At 36.0% G+C, this 19,535-nt stretch overlaps 1 protein-coding gene across 5 annotated transcripts in view; it reads right to left on the bottom strand.

The window, feature by feature from the left end:
- The window catches only part of LOC113849124, a 35,941-nt gene that overhangs the window by 9,795 nt on the left and 6,611 nt on the right, over positions 1 to 19,535 (bottom strand). For all 5 annotated transcript variants that reach the window (XM_027478779.1, XM_027478776.1, XM_027478777.1 and 2 more), the window contains 10 exons: positions 14,889 to 14,999; positions 7,219 to 7,260; positions 6,591 to 6,704; positions 6,331 to 6,485; positions 4,375 to 4,505; positions 4,198 to 4,304; positions 4,056 to 4,098; positions 3,853 to 3,944; positions 3,200 to 3,248; positions 1,980 to 2,050 (listed from right to left, as the gene is read on the bottom strand). In XM_027478779.1, coding sequence (XP_027334580.1) covers positions 1,980 to 2,050; positions 3,200 to 3,248; positions 3,853 to 3,944; positions 4,056 to 4,098; positions 4,198 to 4,304; positions 4,375 to 4,505; positions 6,331 to 6,485; positions 6,591 to 6,704; positions 7,219 to 7,260; positions 14,889 to 14,999 — 915 coding nt within the window. The remainder of the gene's footprint in view (positions 1 to 1,979; positions 2,051 to 3,199; positions 3,249 to 3,852; positions 3,945 to 4,055; positions 4,099 to 4,197; positions 4,305 to 4,374; positions 4,506 to 6,330; positions 6,486 to 6,590; positions 6,705 to 7,218; positions 7,261 to 14,888; positions 15,000 to 19,535) is intronic.

Genomic DNA, 19,535 nt, shown 5'->3' with positions numbered 1-19,535 from the left:
TAGCATTACACAATTGATAAACCACTTATATCATCATTTTTAAACCAAAGACCTTAGAAAACTTCGATATTTTTGGAATAGAGGTAGCACAATCCAAGCATTGTATTGTAATTTTCCAAAAGAAATATGTATTGGATATATTAGAAGAAACAGGTTTGAGGAGGCCAAACCTGTGGATAATCCTATGGATCCTAATTCTAAACTTCAACCAAGTTAGGGAAAGCCTCTTGTTGACCCAGATTGAGATTAATTGTCACTTCCTTCGTGAAAAGATCTTATCCAAAGTTATTACTACAAATTTTGTCAATTCAAATGATCAACTTACAGATGTATTCACAAAGTCTTTAAGGGGTTCTCGGATTAAGTACATACGTGATAAGTTCGATGCATATAATTTATATGCTCCAGCTCGAGAGGGAATGTTAAATATATGTATAAATATATTATTTAGGAAAATAGTATTGATGTAATTATAGTAACTAGGTGACTGTATATTTGTCTTTAATTTTGTAACTATAATTACTATTACCATTATTAATATAAATATATATCCTGAGGTATAGTTGAAATACATAAAATTCCTCTCATGCCTTCTTGTTTTCTCTCATCTTAACAAAGAGAAAGAGGTTAAAATTTTGCTAACAATTTAATTTAAACACACTATTGGTATAAAAGAAGTTTTAATAGATTAATAAACATGAGATGTCAAACTTATTAAATAATATGGCAAAACATCATCGGATGACAGTGTACAACTTTTTTAATTGATGTTATATTCAAATTAAACTTTGAAACTCTGTTTTATTCACTATTCTGTGGTGCATCTAGTCTTGGTTGGAGAGGACTGCTTGAGTTTTCAAGGTTTTTCAATTTCTTTGCAAATGTTGTGGCAGTAGGAAATAATAAGAGCTTTGGCTTCTATTTTGTGGTCAGGTCATGAATTTTTCAAGGCATTTGCTGTTCCTGATTCACAACGAGATTGGGCTACTACTGTGCACTATTATTCACAAGTTTTGTTTAGCTGCCTCTTGGTGATTTTCTTTTAATAGCTTTCAGGTAGGATATCTTAACCTCCCAACTTTGTATCTCTTCTTTCTCAATGAATTTTTATTTTTCTTTTTTAACAAAATACAAAAGAATTTAAAAGTGAAATGCTATGTAATCTGAATTATAGAAAAATCAAACAATTTAAGTCATTAAATTGAAAATAAGGACTAAAAATAATTTGTAATCTCTAACATGGTCCATAGCAACAATTTTATTGGCTCAAAATACTGAATTAATAAGATGGTTGCAGTCATATTGTTCAAAACATCATTTGACATTAAAGCATTCTAGGTTAAGAAGGTGAAAACTGATTAAAATATTAACTGATCTGTGTTATTTTAAGTGACTTTTTATAAGAAATAAATCAAACATAAACACTAAAAATATAGATTCACATCACAAAACTCAAACAAAAGCAATCTCATTAAATCAAACATAAAAGTTGTAACAGAAAAGAGATCTAAGTTATCACTAGTGGTATTTGTCTCAAAAGGAATAGTTACCACGAGAAGTGTTAGTTGTTTTAACATCATATAGTCCTGCTACCAGCATCTCCACCCTAATGAATAGTTATTTATGTCTTTTATTTAACAAGAAATTATAGTTTTCCAATTGGATGATTGTCATAAAAAACTAAAGCAACTATTCGCATATTAATTCTAAGACCTCATTAAAATTATAGTTTCAGCTAAATTTCAAGGGAATTTTTCTTTGTGCTAAGTGTACAATTAAGATTTTGCAAGTAATAGTCTATCAATTCAATATGTAAGATTTTGCATTGTGTCACAAATAACTTCAGCAGGTTCATGAGATATATTTTATTGGTCCAATAACTCTTTTTGTTGATGTACATCATGACCAGATAGATTATGCATAAATATGGTGGATAAGATCTGATGATAAAAGGATTTTCCAAATAAAACCAGACCTACCAGAAGTAGAACACTGAACATTGCTTCTCCTTTAGACAGATTTGTGTCAATCTCATGTTGCATTTCTGAGTCTACAAAGTCAGCCCAACAGAAGACCATGATTAGAAATACTAAAATAATATAATGGACAAATATTCTATCAGACATACGTGAACATAAACCAAATTCATTAATGGTTGATGGTGGCTGGCTCATGGCCCATGAGCCACCAGAAGGCACAGTAAGTAAAAAAATCTCCATATAAATACGGCAGATAGCATTATCAAATGAGAGCGCTGTTTTTATGTGGCAGTAAGGGGAACGAATTCTGATAATTAGATCTTACCATGAACAATCAAATTAAAACATAAAAAGTCATGCGGTTATAATCAACTTTTAATGTTTTCTCATTAAATACATCCCACACACACACACACACACACAAAATAGTAGTCAGATATCATAAACAGAAAAAATAATTTCATCAATCAGAAATATATACTGGTTAGTAAAATTCACAAAAATTAATTGCCTAGTGTAAGTCTTTCTTTGTCTACAGATATTTACAATCGCTTGGTTGCATTAATTCAAGAAGAAAAAGGAAAATTTTAAAATTTTAAAGAATAGTTTTTATCTCTGTTTTCTAGCAAAGTTTTGCATTTGACTTTTATAGATGTTGGGCCTATGCAATTTATAGGGTTACTCTTGCAGGCATCCACACTGATTGAGTTAATTTGTTGTATTCAATTTTATGTTCCGATTCTTCTTGGGTTTTTGTGCTCTTGAATAATGTTAATAACGTCTCTCCACCATCAAAATTTCAATTCCTACTTTTATATAGCTTTGTTTTTCTGTAAAAAACTAACAAAGAAAAGGAAACTGAACACACTAAAGGTTAGGTCTTCCAACATATACTATCAATTTTTCAGAAGAAGACCATTTATTTTGTATATGTTGAAAATAGTCAACGCCCCAGATTAAACCATGCCCTGCCTACAGTGTGCACAAGTCTCTTTTATTTAAGTTTTCACATATATTAGAAAGAGAAAAATTATTACATAAAGTGCATATTAACAGTTTTAGTTGTAAGCAAAAACCGTATACCTGAGTGAACTATTTTGTATATTTTATTTTTTCAACACATTTTTTGGGCACAATAAGTTAATTTCCACCATAAAATTATACGATTAAAGTGTCCAATCAGACTTGAGTTTTCCAGATTAGGCAGCAAATAAACTTACCACATTTTATTTTGTTCTGATCATTAGCAAAAAGCCTCACCAGTTCTCCCTGACAAAGAACAAATTTGATGAAAATTCAGGAATAATATTCCTATGAACAAGAGATATATCTGTCATTTTCTATAATATATAGTTCTGTAAGAATGCGAGTGAGTTCAAATATATAGAAACTTGAATGATAAATAATTAAATTTCAAGAGTAGACTAGTAGATTTATGCTAAAGGCAAGGAAGGAAGAAGTCAAGGTCCCCTCTGTAAAAGTAAACAATTTAGACCTTCAGAAAAATTTCATTTTACTCCTTTTATTTTCTTATTCAATTCAGGTCATTGACATTTGCAGAAATTTCTAAAACCTGCATTGTATTTGAATTGTCTTCATAATACTGAGATTTTATTTTATGGCATCAAATATGCTGTTAGAAAGCAACAAAGATTTTGTAAAGCAGTAACATTAATTGCATCAGACAAACTTTTAAGGATAAACATGCACAACTATTTACAAAGTGTTATGAATTGACCAAATTATCCCCATGGCCCAACATTAGTAAAGTATAGCATTCATATATATGGCCATACGGTGTAAAACTGTAAATACATCAAATAATGTACACATATATGATAAAATGTGCATTTATAATTAATTTATTCCAAACCTGACGGCCTTTATCATCCATTGGAATACACTCTACTGCTATCAATTTATCAACATCATCAGCTGTAACAACATACTCTGGATTTGTGGCTCCTGAACCAAGAAAAGTAAATATTATGTTGAACTTTCATCAGACCCCTCCAGTCAGCAAACAAGCATAAGATTACAAAGAAAAAAGAAATCAGAAGTACAATTCCAATCCACCTTCAATGTACTGCCTAGTGCCATCCTCAAGATGCCGAACCCACTGATGCAAAGCCAAGAGTTATTGTGATATCAGTAATAAAAGAGGTGGCAAAATTACCGATGATATGCTAAGTTAAATATTAATGGGAAGCATATTCACCTGAAACATACAAAGAGAAGTTCCACGTACTGGATATCCACATCCAAGAAGCTTTTCTCCAGGAACACAATCACCACAAACTTGAAAATTCTCAATTCCAGGGCCATCTAGAAAAAATTTAACGTCAATACAAAAGGATATGCTTTCTAATCTATTACAGTAGAAAACATTGATTACCTTCAGAAACAGAGGAAGCAGTCTCATCTTGCTCAGGTGGAGTTTGATACAAGTTGCCATTATTTCTTTCTCTGGTTTTGTCCTGCACTCCAATTTTATCAATTGAGCCATGTGGGAAAGAAGATACCACCCTGCACAAATTGTTTCATGGATAATTAGATGCATCCAAGCAAAATATGCCTTCCTTATGGATACATTTACATTTTTAATGAACATTTTAGAAATTCTTATAGATATCTATGAGGAGCATATCAAGTGAGAGGAGTACTTATTGTGAGAATAAGAACAAATCCAAACCATTGGATCATACATGTATGGTCAAGATTCAAACATAAACCATGTAATTTCTATAAATAGTTGTTGAATTTGAGTTGTAAGCCTAACTCAACCCCAAAAGATAGCTCGTGAGGTGAAAATTGCTTTAACATTTATAAATTCTTATTTAACTATATCTATAGTCGATGAGAGACTTCAACACATTCCCTCATGTTTAAGATTGGACATTTAGAGCACAGAAATTGTAAGACTATTTTTTTTTAATATAACATTGGATAAACAACGAGATTAGGTAGGTAGCAGTGTAGCACTAGGAAAGTCGCGGGACCAAGTAAGTTGCATAGGAAAATCCATGGAGCCAAGTTAATTGCATTAGAAAAATTTGTGGGGCTAATTTTTTTTTAGTCAAGGGTGGCACAAAATCAAATCTACAATAGACTTTGATACCAAGGTTGTTAAACTCAAGAGTTTAAGTAAACTTGTGGAGTGTCTATAAACTTGACTCATAAACTTATAATTTACAAGTTAAACTCCTGCAAAAAAATATTTAAAAAATCAAAATAACGAAGCAAGACATAATAACAAAGTTAAAACACACAAATAGGACCAAATCTTAAGTAAAGATAAGGAGGTCTGTTCACAAGACTATATTTGTACAAATTTGCCATAGTTTGGAGGTCAAACGTGATTGTTTTTGTTTACAAAAATTTGTTGCTGCAGGAAGCTCTGTTGTCGTTCTTACTAGTGGAAGCTTGGAGGTTCTGCTCACAGTTGGTTGCTGGCGCTGCTGCTCGCAGTTTGCACACTGTAGTCGGTGCTGAAGGGGATGCAATCTGTTTGTCCATTTCAGATGGAGAGTTGAACGTTAGGGAGACAATGGAGGTTCTGTTCATAAGCTCTGTGTTTACACAACCAGTTGATGCATGGAGATTCTGAACGTTGCTGGCGCTGCTGCTCAAGGTTCTGCTCACAGTTCAATCTGTGGGTTGGACACGAGGGAGTTTCGATCTGCATGCGAAAAGGGTAATCCTAACAAGAGGGTTCAAACGCTGTCGTTCAACAAAACTTGGGAGGCATTGTAGACTCATAAACTCAGTGGTAGACTTGTGATTTCAACTGAGTTCGTTCGAGTCTGGCCAAAAAAGATTTTCCTGTCCATCCAACTCATTTCTGCTTTTTGAGATTGCAAACTCAGATTTTTTAAGTTAACGCACAATTTTAACAATTTTGTTTGATACCATTTTAAACTTGGGCTTCAAGCATATCTCCACCTCAAAAGCTAGTTCATAAGGTGAAGATTATTTTAGCCTTTATAAGCTCTTATTTAGCCATATCTGCAGTCAATGTGGGACATTCATATGAGATTGAATGGTAAAGTTGGTTACTCTAACCTTTTGTGTGTGAATGAGTTTGAGAGTTGAAAGTGAAGATGTGATAAATTGTTAGTATAAGAGTAGAAGCGAATATTTCCCATCATATTAGGTTAAACCACCAGCAGAAATTTCTTGAACATTTTTTCATTTTTTTTCAAACGGGGCAAGGAATTTACCACACCATGAGAGGGCCATGTGTGTTTGCAAATAGCATAATTGTAGCTCAAGAAGCCATGCGACACATTGTTCCCAACTAATGATAGATAAGGTATATTCACATTGTGTGAAGTGGTTAAACAATACCAACCTATCTGCTTTGGAAATCTCCTGATAGTTGACCCTTTTGAATCCCCAGTTTACATCACCATTGAGAGCTGGGTGCATATATCCTGCCATATTGCTCATTGACTGAGGATTTTGATCATTCCCGATAAGATTTTGCTGGGGAAAGTTATGCTGAAACTGAAATATAAATTCAAATTGTAATTAGTGAGGAAAGACCATCTACTATGATAAACCCAAAAATATGAAGACATCCCATGCAAGAAGATCACATGTAAATGGTACCATGAATTCATTTTGAACGTGACTTCTCAAATTTCCTGAACCTGGACTTTCAACAACATGATTACCATTATCGGTGCGGCTTTCAAGTACTGACGTTAACTCTCCAATTCTATCCTGTCCCAAAAAGGTGAAACTAATCACTGATCTTTAGAAATAGTCAATCAACCATTGGTTGCAAGAATAAACAGCCAAAAGGAGACTTCAACTCGAAGAATAAGCCAACAAGAGCTATAATAATAGATTAATAATGCAAATAAACTTAAGAAAATTGAAAATCATTACTCCACCCATATAATGGCAACAAATATAAAAATGAAGAATTTAATAGAAGACTAAATGAGAACACAGTAACAACAACCTAAACAACATGCAGGTATTTATTTAAAGGAAACTCCCGAGATGAAGTAAGACTGCCAAAATTCATGAAGCAAGGAACATGTAAAAAATGTGAGCAATATTTTAAATGTAACATCAGTGTGTTAACTACAAATATGTGATATTATAATTTTTTCAGTTAGATGTTTAAACCCACAGGTTTCACACAGATTTGGCAAAGATAGCAATACAAATTATAATGCTTAAGGGCATAAATGACTCCTAAATGTGCATCAGAAGTGTAAAAACTTACATGTGAACTCCGTATCCTCCATTGTAATTGATCATGTAAATGCTGGACAAGGACCAATACAAAATTTTAGAATATCTACAAAATATTTAGGGGAAGAGAATGATGCATAATATATGAGGATAATTATGTTTTCTTATTTTTCAGTGATTGTGTGTAGTTAGGAACCTTATCTTTTGCTTAGGAAATTTATCTTACCTTTATGAAACTATTTGTTCTCTAATTTAGGTAGCTTTTGGCCCAACATTTTTATGTTTCATTACACCTTAAAAGTTGGGTCAAACACAACTATAGAGAAGTGAGTAAATCACCACTTTAGTCCATAACTTTGTAATATCATTTCAGTTTCGTTCCTAACTTAATAGACTTCATTTTAGTTCTCAACTTGTTCAAAAATATTCCAAGTTAGTTCTTAAACCAACGAAATTATTTATCTAGCAAGTTAAATTTCAACTTGATACATTAAGTGCATGTGACACCCGGAAAAGGTATTGTGTAACTCTTACTGAGTAATTATTAAAATTTACATTCAAATTCATCCCCTCTCACACAAAAACCTAAAGTTGTCTTCTCTCCCCCATTTGCTCTAAATCTGCATTAATGTACCTCTAATACTAGTCCAATTGGCAGTTAACATGTTAAGTTGACATTTAACATGCGAACACTTGTTAAGTGTTATTAATGTTTAATAATGACAGACTAACATGACAAATTTTTCAGCAACTCAGGAACTAAAATGAAATATTCATTACATTAGGGGCGAGACTGTAAAGGAATTACAAAGTTAAATACTAAAGTCATGATTTACTCATAGAGAGATCTAAAAACTAGAAGTTATTTTTCTGAAAAATATTAACATCAACCTTGAGGGCTGATTTTAAGCATCCAAAAATAGTAAAATTTATCAAGAAAACAAGGATTCATTACATAGGCAATATTAAAGAAAAACTGATTTATTAGATTCCTGTCCTTGGGTGCTGTATTTTGCATTAGGGGGTGTCTATTATATAACAAAATTTCAAAATGTAATGGTTCACACACACACACACACACACATATATATATAAGTTTGTGAAAAGAAATATTACGAGACATAATTTTACAGTGTAAGCACTTTGTCAAAATCTCCAAACAAGGTAAAATTATATCTTCCAAAACAAGGCATGTTCATCTTTTCAAACTAATATTGTAAGTTTTATATTTTTTTTCTATGATAAGGAGACTTATAAGAAAATTAGGAGACATTAATTTTTAATATTTTACATTATATTTTATGCTAACTTTCCTAAAATTTTAAAAAATAAAATAGTTTAATAATACTAGTGTGTTACTGTGTATCCATCTATATTAGAATATCAGCTTATGTGCCCGAGCCATATGGAGGTGTCCAAAAAATAATATTTTTTTTGGTCACCTGTTAAAGAGTGTTCAACATGTGTCAAACAATTGTTTGGGGAAGTGTTATGATGAAAATGTGCCCAACACTGCAACACTTCAAATACGAGAAGTATTTATGCTTCATAGGCCATTGTTAAACTAGAAGATTAATTTATTTTCTGAAACATATATGGATTGCAAACTTCATAATTGATAAGTAAGTTACCTGATTTAGCTTGTATTATCACATTTTGTTATTATAGTGTCCTTTAAATTGGAAGAAAGATGATAAAAATATATTTCTGATTGATATCTCACTGTACATAATGGCTTATAATATATATACAATGCGAGATACTATTCTTCCTAAAAAACAGCAATTACATCTAATCATATCTATCACTATAAATGGAATAAATCTGTAAATAGAATAAATCTACACTAAATCTGTACAATATCTTAAAAATATCTACACTAAATCTGTACAATATCTTAACAATATCTCAACACTCCCCCTCAAGCTGGTGAATAGATATCTATCATTCCCAGCTTGCATGTAAGTTCTTGAAACCGTTCCATGGGAAGTCCTTTAGTTAACATGTCTGCCAGTTGGAGCCCTGAAGGAACATGTGTTGTGGCTATTAATCCGCTGTCCAACTTCTCTTTGATGAAGTGTCGGTCAATCTCAACATGCTTAGTTCTGTCATGTTGGACCGGATTATGAGCAATACTGATTGCTGATTTGTTATCACAAAACATCTTCATAGGAGCTTCATATTTTATTCTCAAGTCATCTAGTATGATCTTCATCCATAGCAATTCACAAACACCTTGTGCCATAGCCCGAAATTCTGCCTCAGCACTTGATCTAGCAACAACATTTTGCTTTTTACTTCTCCAAGTCACCAAATTCCCTCCAAGAAACATGCAATAACCTGATGTTGATCTTCTATCAATAAGGGATCCTGCGTAGTCAGCATCGGTGTATATTTGCATGGATAGGCTTCCACCCCTTTTAAACAACAATCCCCTTCCAGGTGTGGCCTTAAGATACTGTAGGATCCTATCAACTGCCTGCATATGTCTAACCCTTGGATCATGCATAAATTGACTGACTATACTAACAGCATATGCCAAATCTGGTCTAGTATGTGCTAGGTATATCAATCTTCCTACTAGTCTCTGGTATAGTCTTTTATCAACTTTAGGACTCTCCTCATCACTTCCTATTCGATGGTTTTGCTCAATGGGAACACCAGTAGCCTTGCAACCAAGCTTTCCAGTTTCTTTGAGAAGATCTAAGATGTATTTCCTTTGTGAAATGAAGATACCTTGTTTAGAGTAGGCAACTTCAATTCTGAGGAAATACTTCAGTTTCCCAAGATCTTTCATTTCAAACTCAGCTGCTAATTTTTTCCTCAGAAGCTGCTGCTCAACCAAATCATCACCCGTTATGACAATGTCATCAACATACACTAATAAAATAGTGAGTTTTCCATCTAGTGTATGTTTAAAGAAGAGGGTATGATCTCCTTGACTCTGTTTGTATCGCAATGAAGTCATCGTCTTCGTGAACCTTCCAAACCAAGCGCGAGGGGATTGTTTCAATCCATACAATGCCTTTTTCAGCCTACACACTTTGTTTGTCTCGCCAGTGATGTTATAACCAGGTGGAGTCTCCATGTAAACCTCCTCCTCTAGGTCTCCATGTAAAAAAGCATTTTTTACATCAAATTGATGTAACTCCCATCCAAAATGAGCAGCAAGGGAGAGCAAGATTCTGACTGTGTTCATCTTGGCTACTGGGGCAAACGTCTCCTCATAGTCAATCCCATATGTCTGTGTATATCCCTTTGCGACTAATCTTGCTTTATATCGATCTAATGAACCATCAGATTGATATTTCACTGTATATATCCATCTGCATCCAACTGATCTTTTGCCATCAGGTCTCTCAACAATCTCCCAAGTTCCATTCTTCTCTAATGCTCTCATCTCCTCATTCATAGCTTGAACCCAATTCTCATCCTTCAATGCTTCTTGTACGGAGGTTGGGATTTGGATAGAGTCTATGGCTGCAATGAAACTCTGGTGCTGCAAAGAAAGGTGTTTAGAGGAGACAAATTGAGAAATAGGATACTTGGCACAAGTCCTTTTTCCTTTTCTCACTGCAATTGGTAGAGTATCTAGGTTAGGCTCACAAGTATTCAAAGGATCATTTTCCAAGTCAGGAATGAAAGAGTTAGTACCTTCAATACTTACCATAGGTTCAGACTCTTGAAGTTGCTGTTGGTTTGATTCAGGTTTCCTTCTCCTTTGATACACCAAAGTTGGTGTAGCTGCTTTAGGTGGTGGAGTAGAGGGTATCAATTCTTGGGTAGAGTCAGATGAGTTTCTAGTAGGAAGTAATGGCTCTTGCGTATTAGTGAAAGGTAAAGGCTCTTGTGTTGGAGGAAAAAATAGGAATGACTCAGGGATAAATGACTCAGCTTCTGAAAGACTCTCCCCCTGAAGCTGAGGACGGAAGAAAGACTCAGTCTCATGAAAGGTGACATCCATGGAAGTGAAGAACCGACGACTGGATGGGTGAAAACATTTGTATCCCTTTTTATTAGGAGCATAACCTATGAAAATGCACTTAACAGCTCGGGGATCAAGTTTATGACGATGTTGACGATGCACATGAACAAAAACCACACACCCAAAGATTCGATGTTGTAAAGTTTGCATAATAGGAACAGAGGGGAAATGGGATAACATAAGTTGCACAGGGCTCATATTTCCAAGAACACGAGAAGGCATGCGATTAATTAAATAGGTAGCAGTTAAAACTGCTTCACCCCAATATGAATTAGGGACAGACATCTGAAAAAGTAAGGCCCTAGTGACTTCTAATAAATGCCGATTTTTTCTCTCAGCCACACCATTTTGTTGTGGAGTATCCACACATGTAAATTCATGAATAATGCCATGCTTTTTAACAAAATCAGAAAATTGTTGATTCACATACTCCCTACCATTATCAGAATGCAAACGTTTGATAGTTTTGCTAAATTGTGTTTGAATCAAATTATAAAATTGGACAAACAATTGAAAAACTTCTGATTTATCTTTCATTAAAAACAACCAGGTTACTCTTGTGCAATCATCAATAAAGGAAACAAACCATTTAGTGCCAGAGATATTAGGAATAGAAGCAGGACCCCAAACATCAGAGTGAATAAGTGTGAAAGGCTCGTCACATTTATTAGAACTAGATGGAAATGACACACGATGGTGTTTTGCAAATTGACAAACATCACAATGAAAAGACTCAACTGACTGGTTGACAAACAATGATGGAAACATAGACCTAAGTAGGGAAAAAGGCGGGTGACCAAGACGCTTGTGCTGTAACCAAATTTGAGAGACTGTAGACTCTGAACTTGTTTGGTGACATGAAGAAAGTACCCTCTGACTGGAACCACCTATAGCTTGTAACTTGAGGAGATAGTATAACCCTCCCGCTTCCTTAGCAACTCCAATCGTCCTCCCCGTGGCAAGATCCTGAAAGACACAATGGGAACGGAAAAAAATGACTGCACAATTATTGTCTTTGAGAAGTTTATGAACAGAAATAAGGTTATGGGAGAGCTGAGGGACATGAAGCACATCATGTAAGTGTAGGAAAGGGTGAAGGGAAACAATACCGGAGCCTGCAACTGAGGTACGGGAACCATCAGCTACAGTTATATGGCGTGTGCCTAAGGTGGAATAGTAAGAAATAAAATGTGGGGTGTGAAAGGTCATGTGGTCAGTTGCACCAGAATCAATTATCCATAAATCCTCAGGTACAATACTAGAAGCATTAAAAGATTGAGAATAGAAATTCTTACCAGACAAGGTTAGAGAGCAAGAGCCAGAGGGCTTACTAAGAGAGGTGAGGAGAGTTCTCAAGTGGGCAAGCTCATCTTTACTAAGGGCTGGAACTTCATTCTCCACTGCTGTATGTTCTGATGTGATGATATTTTCTGAGGTAGTCAGATTGGCCTGACTAGGGGACAAGCCTCGAAATCCTCCCATGCGACTAAGAACATTGTCCTTGCCATGAAGTCTAAAACAATTCTCCTTAGTGTGTCCAGGCTTCTTGCAATATGAACACCAACGATTATCTCGGGAAGGCTTCAAAGAGGTTGAAGAAGGTCCTGATTTTGTTGTCTTACCTGCAACCAAGGCGGATCCGGCCGTGGGTTTGTCGTCAAGCATAACAGCTCTACGACTTTCCTCGCCTCGAACAGTGTAAAACACCTCAGACAATGAGGGTAGTTTCTCTTTACCCAGAATCTGAACCCGAATAGGGTCATATTCTGGATTCAAGCCAGAGAGAAATTCAAAGACCCTATCCCTGTTAACAAAATCTGTCAGGATGGAAGCATCTTTGCTACATTCCATCTGCAGATTCTGGTATTGATCCAATTCAGCCCATAGACCAGTAAGAATCCCATAGTAATCTGTCATAGTCATTGCTCCTTGCTTGATTGAGAAAATCTTCGTCTTCAACTCATAACAAGTAGCAATATCTTGCTTCTTAGAGAAAGTCTGGTGAAGGACATCCCAAATCTCACGAGAAGAGGATAGGAACATACAATTACGACTTACATCGGGTATCATAGAGTTCCACAGCCATGTCATAATAAGAGAATCTTCATCATCCCAAGCCTCAAAGTGAGGGTCTTCCTTGGTAGGAGGATTTCCCTCAATGTGGGATAATTTTCGACGACCTTTGAGAGTACGCCGGATAACTTGAGCCCATTGCAAATAATTTTTCCCATTCAAGTGATAGGTAGGGTGTAGGACAGGAAGGTCATTAGGATTTAAAGGTGTAGGTGGATTGGGAGAGGAAGTTGAAGTGGAATGGGTAGCATTAGTGGTGGTTTGAGGGGTGATTTTAGGTGTTTCGGATTCTGCCATAGGTAAAGGGTGGCCGGAGGTAGGTCAGAGTGATGCTGCGGTGGTCGGATATGAAAGAGAGGTTGGAGAAAAAATGGCCAGAAAGTTGGCCGGCAGCGGTAACAGTGGTGGGTGTGGGAGAATACGACGGAAGAAATATTGGGAAAACAAAAAAAAAAGAGGCGTTAGGGAAGAGACAACAATTAAGGTTGTAGAAATTGTCCAGCAATGAAGGCTGGAATGCAGCGGAAGGTGTTCAGGCTCCCAGGTCGGGAGCTCTGATACCAAATTGGAAGAAAGATGATAAAAATATATTTCTGATTGATATCTCACTGTACATAATGGCTTATAATATATATACAATGCGAGATACTATTCTTCCTAAAAAACAGCAATTACATCTAATCATATCTATCACTATAAATGGAATAAATCTGTAAATAGAATAAATCTACACTAAATCTGTACAATATCTTAACAATATCTACATTAAATCTGTACAATATCTTAACAATATCTCAACACTTTATTATAAAGTTGGAAAGCTAGATTTTATTATATTTTTGTATTATATATTATTTAGATACTAGGATTCAATTTTTGTAAAAATTATTTAAGCATTTAGTAAACTTTGATGAGTTTAGGAGTTGGGTTTACAGACTATCAATGAGTTTATGTAAACTCTCAAGTTTGACAACTCCAACACCTTTGTTATCTCCATCAACAGTATGTATCAGATCACAGATTAAAGCCTTTTAGAAGAGGGAAGTTGCTGTAAATGCCCGAAAATGATTACAGAGGTGGCTGCGCAAGGTTCAAGGTATCTCAATACTCGATAGTTGAGCTAAAATTGTCATTTTATTCATTATCAAACACTGTCTGAGAGGGTATCAACTAACACGATGCAGTATGCAGTATCTTTCCGGCTCATAACAGGAGAGGTGTTTGGTGCAACATCCACAAATCTCATGGGAGATGAATGTAATATCATCACACAAACATGAAGCAAGGCTCTCATCAAATCTTCTTATTGGTCAATTTTCTATTCATCATCAACAAACAAATACTGGAATCCACTAATTAGAAGCAGATATTTCGGTACCATATTCAATTCTGAAGCAAACGGCTCTGCATTAGACCAAATACATATGAACAATCTATAGATCAATGTTTTGGCCTTTCAGCATCATTCAACCTTTCTTAATCCATGTCCTTGAATTCCTTGTCAACTCAAACCAAAATTGACATTCAAGGGCCACTTCACAATTATGTAGGTGTAACTAGTAGCATGAGTACAGCACATGGCAAAAATTAGTCCATATCATATCATGTTTAACCTATCATATCCAGAACCATATATTTCATACCTTTACAGAGTTGGATATTGAAGAGGCATTCATAACACGAGGCCAAAGACCATATTCAGCCAGCAACCCCAGCATAGATGACATGAAGATATATCTCTCATCATCTACATTCTAGATTAAGGATGTACATCAGTAATAGCAACCAGAAATACATGAATAAAGTAAAGGGTGATTTCAACCAAAAATTCGCATAGAGTATTGATAGTTTGCAGAATAAGGATATAACTAGTGCTTGATTTGGTAGATTTAAGGAGATATTTATAATCTCTATTAATGTATGCCTTTAATTAAATTGATGAATTTCTTTATCATTTAGATCTTTAATAGCAGATTAGAGTCAATTAAATGAAGGCTCAATGGAAGATTTGAAGAAAGTTTAGTTCTAGAACAAGTTTGTGTTGTTTCTGACCTTGTTATAATAAAAGAGCACTTGAGCTATAAAAGTGCAAAGAAAGTGATTCCAGTACTGTAAGAATTAGTAATACCTATAGTGAGAGGTTCAAGTATGGTGAAAAGATGTCCCATGTTAATGTATATTAGTGAGTATTAGGCCCATAAGCCCATAGTGTACATGCAAATACATATATGAGTCTTTGGAATCTTCTTTTCAAATTGTTGAGAGAAAAAATATTGAATCCGTGTGTATTAAGGCACAGCGGAGTTATTCCAATTTATAAAGAAGAGTACATAATTACAAAATATACAGTTACTATATTTACAAGATTCTAATAGATTCTAACACTCCTCCTCAAGATGGAGCATATAGGTCATATGCATCAAGCTTGTTACATATGTAGTTAATCCAAAGACTCCTTAGTGACTCAGTAAATATGTCTGCTAGTTGGTCATGGAAAATGACAAAACTAGTAGATATTTCCCCGAACATGACTTTCTTTCTGACAAAGTGACAATCGATTTCAATGTGTTTTGTCCTCTCATGGAATACTGGATTTGAAGCAATATGCATAGTGGCTTGATTATCACATATAAGTGATATATATGTAACCTCTCCGAACTTTAGTTCTTGAAGCAACTGTTTGAGCCATATAAGCTCTTGACTCGCTATAGCCGTAGCTCGATACTCCACTTCTGCACTGGACCGGGCTACAACATTCTGCTTCTTACTTTTCCAAGAGACAGGGTTATCTCCGACAAATATATAGAATCCAGAGGTGGACCTTCTATCTACGGGAGATCCTGTCCAATCTGCATCAGAATACCCTACAATCAAGTGTGTCCTTTGTCTTCATACAGAAGACCTTTTTCTGGAGCTCCTTTGATGTATATAACAATGCGAGTCACTGCATCCTAATGTTCCTTACATGGAGAGTTGAGAAATTGACTTATTACACTCATTGCGAATGAGATATCTGGACGGGTAGCAGTGAGGTAGTTAGCTTCCCTACTAATTGTCTGTACCTTTCAGGATCTAGAAGAGGCTCCCCCTGATTTGGCAGGAGCTTAACATTGGGATTCATGGGAGTGTCGACTAGCTTGGAAGTTAACATTCTTGTTTCTTCCAAAATATCCATTGCATACTTCCTTTAGAAAATGATGATCCCATTTTTGAACTGTGCTACTTCTATTCCCAAAAAGTATTTGAGTTTGCCAAGATCCTTTGTCTGAAAATGTTTGAAGAGATGTTTCATCTGTGCGATGCCACGATAGTCACTACCTGTGATAATAATGTCATCAACATAAACAACCAGGTAGATGCAACTGGTAGGTGAGTGACGATAGAAGACAGAATGGTCAGCCTCACTCCAAGCCATGCCAAACTGTTGAATCACAGTATTAAATCTGATGAACCATGCTTTGAGTGACTGCTTGAAGCTATATAAAGATTTTCGCAGTCTATATACAAGATCAGAGGACTCCCCCTGAGCAACAAAGCAAGGAGGTTGCTCCATGTAGACTTCCTCGAGCAAATCACCATATAAGAAAGCATTCTTGATATCCAACTGATAGAAAAGTCAATGACGTAGGGCAGTAATGGACACGAATAGTCGCACAAAGGGTAATTTGGCCATGGGAGAGAAAGTGTCGCCATAATCCAACCCAAAGATTTGAGTATAGCCTTTGGCGACGAGATGGGTCTTATGCAGGTCAACCTTGCCATCTGGACCAACCTTGACTGTATACACCCACCGACAACCAACAACTGACTTCTCTGGTAGTAGAGGAACGAGATCCCAAGTCCCACTGTTCTTTAATGCACACATCTTGTCTAGCATAGCTTGTTGCTATCCTGGATGGGCAAATGCATCTCCTACACTCTTAGGAATAGAAACAGAGGACAAGGAAGAAAGGCAGGAATAATAGGAAGGAGAAAGACGATGATAACTTAAAGAAATATAATGATGAGAAGGATTACGAATAGAACGTATACCTTTTCGAAGGGCAATGGGAATGTCAGGTTCAAAGGGCAGGACCAAAAGATAAGGCAAAAGAGGTGGCTCCAAAGGTGAGTCCATGGTGTTGTTAGTGCTTAGTACCTCCAATACAGGACGAGTATGACGCTGATATACCTGCAAAGGTAGAGGAGATGGGTGTGGAGGGGATGAAGACTCCTCTGGAGGACAGAAAAGGATTGAACTAGGGGCAGTCGTGGACGGGGAAGACTCGAATATAGATGTTCTAAGCTCAAAGAATGAAATGGACTCGAAAAAAGTAACATCAGCAGAGATGAAATACCTGCGAAGAGTAGGGAAATAACTCTTGTATCCTTTTTGAGATCGTGGGTACCCGAAGAAAACACACTTATGAGACCAAGAAGTGAGCTTGTCAATGCCAAGACCAAGAGCATGAGCAAAACATGTAGAACCAAAGACCCGAGATGGTAAAGGATGAAAAGAGTGGTTGGGGTATAAAACTTGATGAGGGATTTTACCTTATAAAACAGATGAAGGTATGCTATTAATGAAATAACATGCAATAAGTACTGCATCACTCCAAAACTGATGAGAAACATGAGAGTGGAGAAGAAGAGTTCGGGTGATCTCAAGTAAATGCCTATTTTTGAGTTCTGCAATTCCATTCTGTTGGGAGGTATGAGGACAAGATGTTTGATGTAACACACCGTATGATGCCATAAAGGTCTGAAACTGAGTAGATAGACATTCACGTGCATTATCACTTTTTAAAGTGCGAATAGGAATACCAAATTGATTTTTTATTTCATAAAAAAAATACTGAAAATTTGAAAAAATTTCTGAACGTTCTTTCATTAAATATAACCAAGTACAATGGGAAAAATCGTCTATAAAAGTAACAAAATATCTAGACCTAATGTAGAGGAAATATGACTTGGACCCCAAACATCTGAATGAACTAAAACAAAAGGAAACAAAGCCCGACTCATAATACAACTAGAAAAATAATTACGAACATGTTTGCCAAGATGACTCACAGGACAAAAACTCTAACTTAAAAAGACTAGGGTATTGCTGTTTCAACTTATCAAGACTTGGATGTCCTAATCGAGCATAAATCAGAAGCGGAGATGTTGCTGCCGAACCAACAAGAAAGGGCTTGTTAAGCTAATAGAGGCCATGGGACTCACATCTAGAGCCAATCGTCCTCCACGTAGTCTGGTCCTGCAAGGAAACAGAATTTTTGGTAAAAGAGATGATACAATCAAGAGACCGGGTAAGTTGACTAATGGACAATAAATTAAAGAGAGCCCCGAGAACATAAAGGACATTGTTAATAGAAAGAGAAGGAACAACACCAACAACATGGGACTGAGTTTGAGAGCCATTTGCCATGGTAATAGAAAGTAAATAACCAGAAGTAAAAAGAGAAGAAAAAAAGGGATTTATTACCAGTGATATGATCGGTGGCCCTAGAGTCAAGTACCCAAGGGCTTGAAGAGTGAGAGACACCAACAAAGCAATTACCAGTGTGTACAACAACAGCAGTGGAACTGGAAGCCTGACGATCTTCATACCTGATAAGCGTAGGCCATCTTTAATGAAAGTTTATCAGAGGAAGCGTAAGAATAAGATAGATGTAGAGGATTTGAATTGTCAATCATAACTGTATTAGTTATAACCGTATTTTGTTTCATACTCTATAAATAGTTAGTTAGAAAGGGGGGAAGAGATCTTTTGAAGAAATCGGAGATTGGAGGGAGAGGCTGGAACTCTCGAAATTCCAGTAGGAAGGTGTTGTACAGTTTCCTATTTTCTTCTTTTGTTCAGAGAAGATCCAATAAAGAAATCTATTCTTTGTTCAGTACCTATCAATACCATTTCAGGAAATCATCATAGGAAGGTGATGGATTTAAATCCAAAGCCAATGGCGGAGCAGAAGTAGACGAAGGAGACAGAATTTTGGGCTACCTGGGCAGTGCGAGGAGGTCAACCATGTAGGGTCCAGCACTTATCAATTGTGTGTTCTGGTCGGTGGCAATGATCACACCAAGGACGTCCTTTGCCACCTGTTCGCTATGGAGGTCAGTTGGCGTTGCGAGAAACCGAAGCAGAAGAGTCAACAAGAGTAGGGAGCAAAGGCTCAGAGGAGGTTTTGGGGAGAACAAAAAGGAGGGTTGCCCAGGTACTGTCCATTGTAGCTTCTGTGAGGCTCCCCAAGATCTGATCACGAACAGGAGAATATTCTGGGGGCAAACCGGACATGAAAAACTTC

This window comes from Abrus precatorius, unplaced genomic scaffold, assembly GCF_003935025.1.
Source record: "Abrus precatorius isolate BTA unplaced genomic scaffold, Abrus_2018 Scaffold9, whole genome shotgun sequence".
In the NCBI taxonomy this organism is placed as follows: Eukaryota; Viridiplantae; Streptophyta; class Magnoliopsida; order Fabales; family Fabaceae; genus Abrus; species Abrus precatorius.
This window is presented reverse-complemented; position numbering and strand designations above follow the sequence as displayed.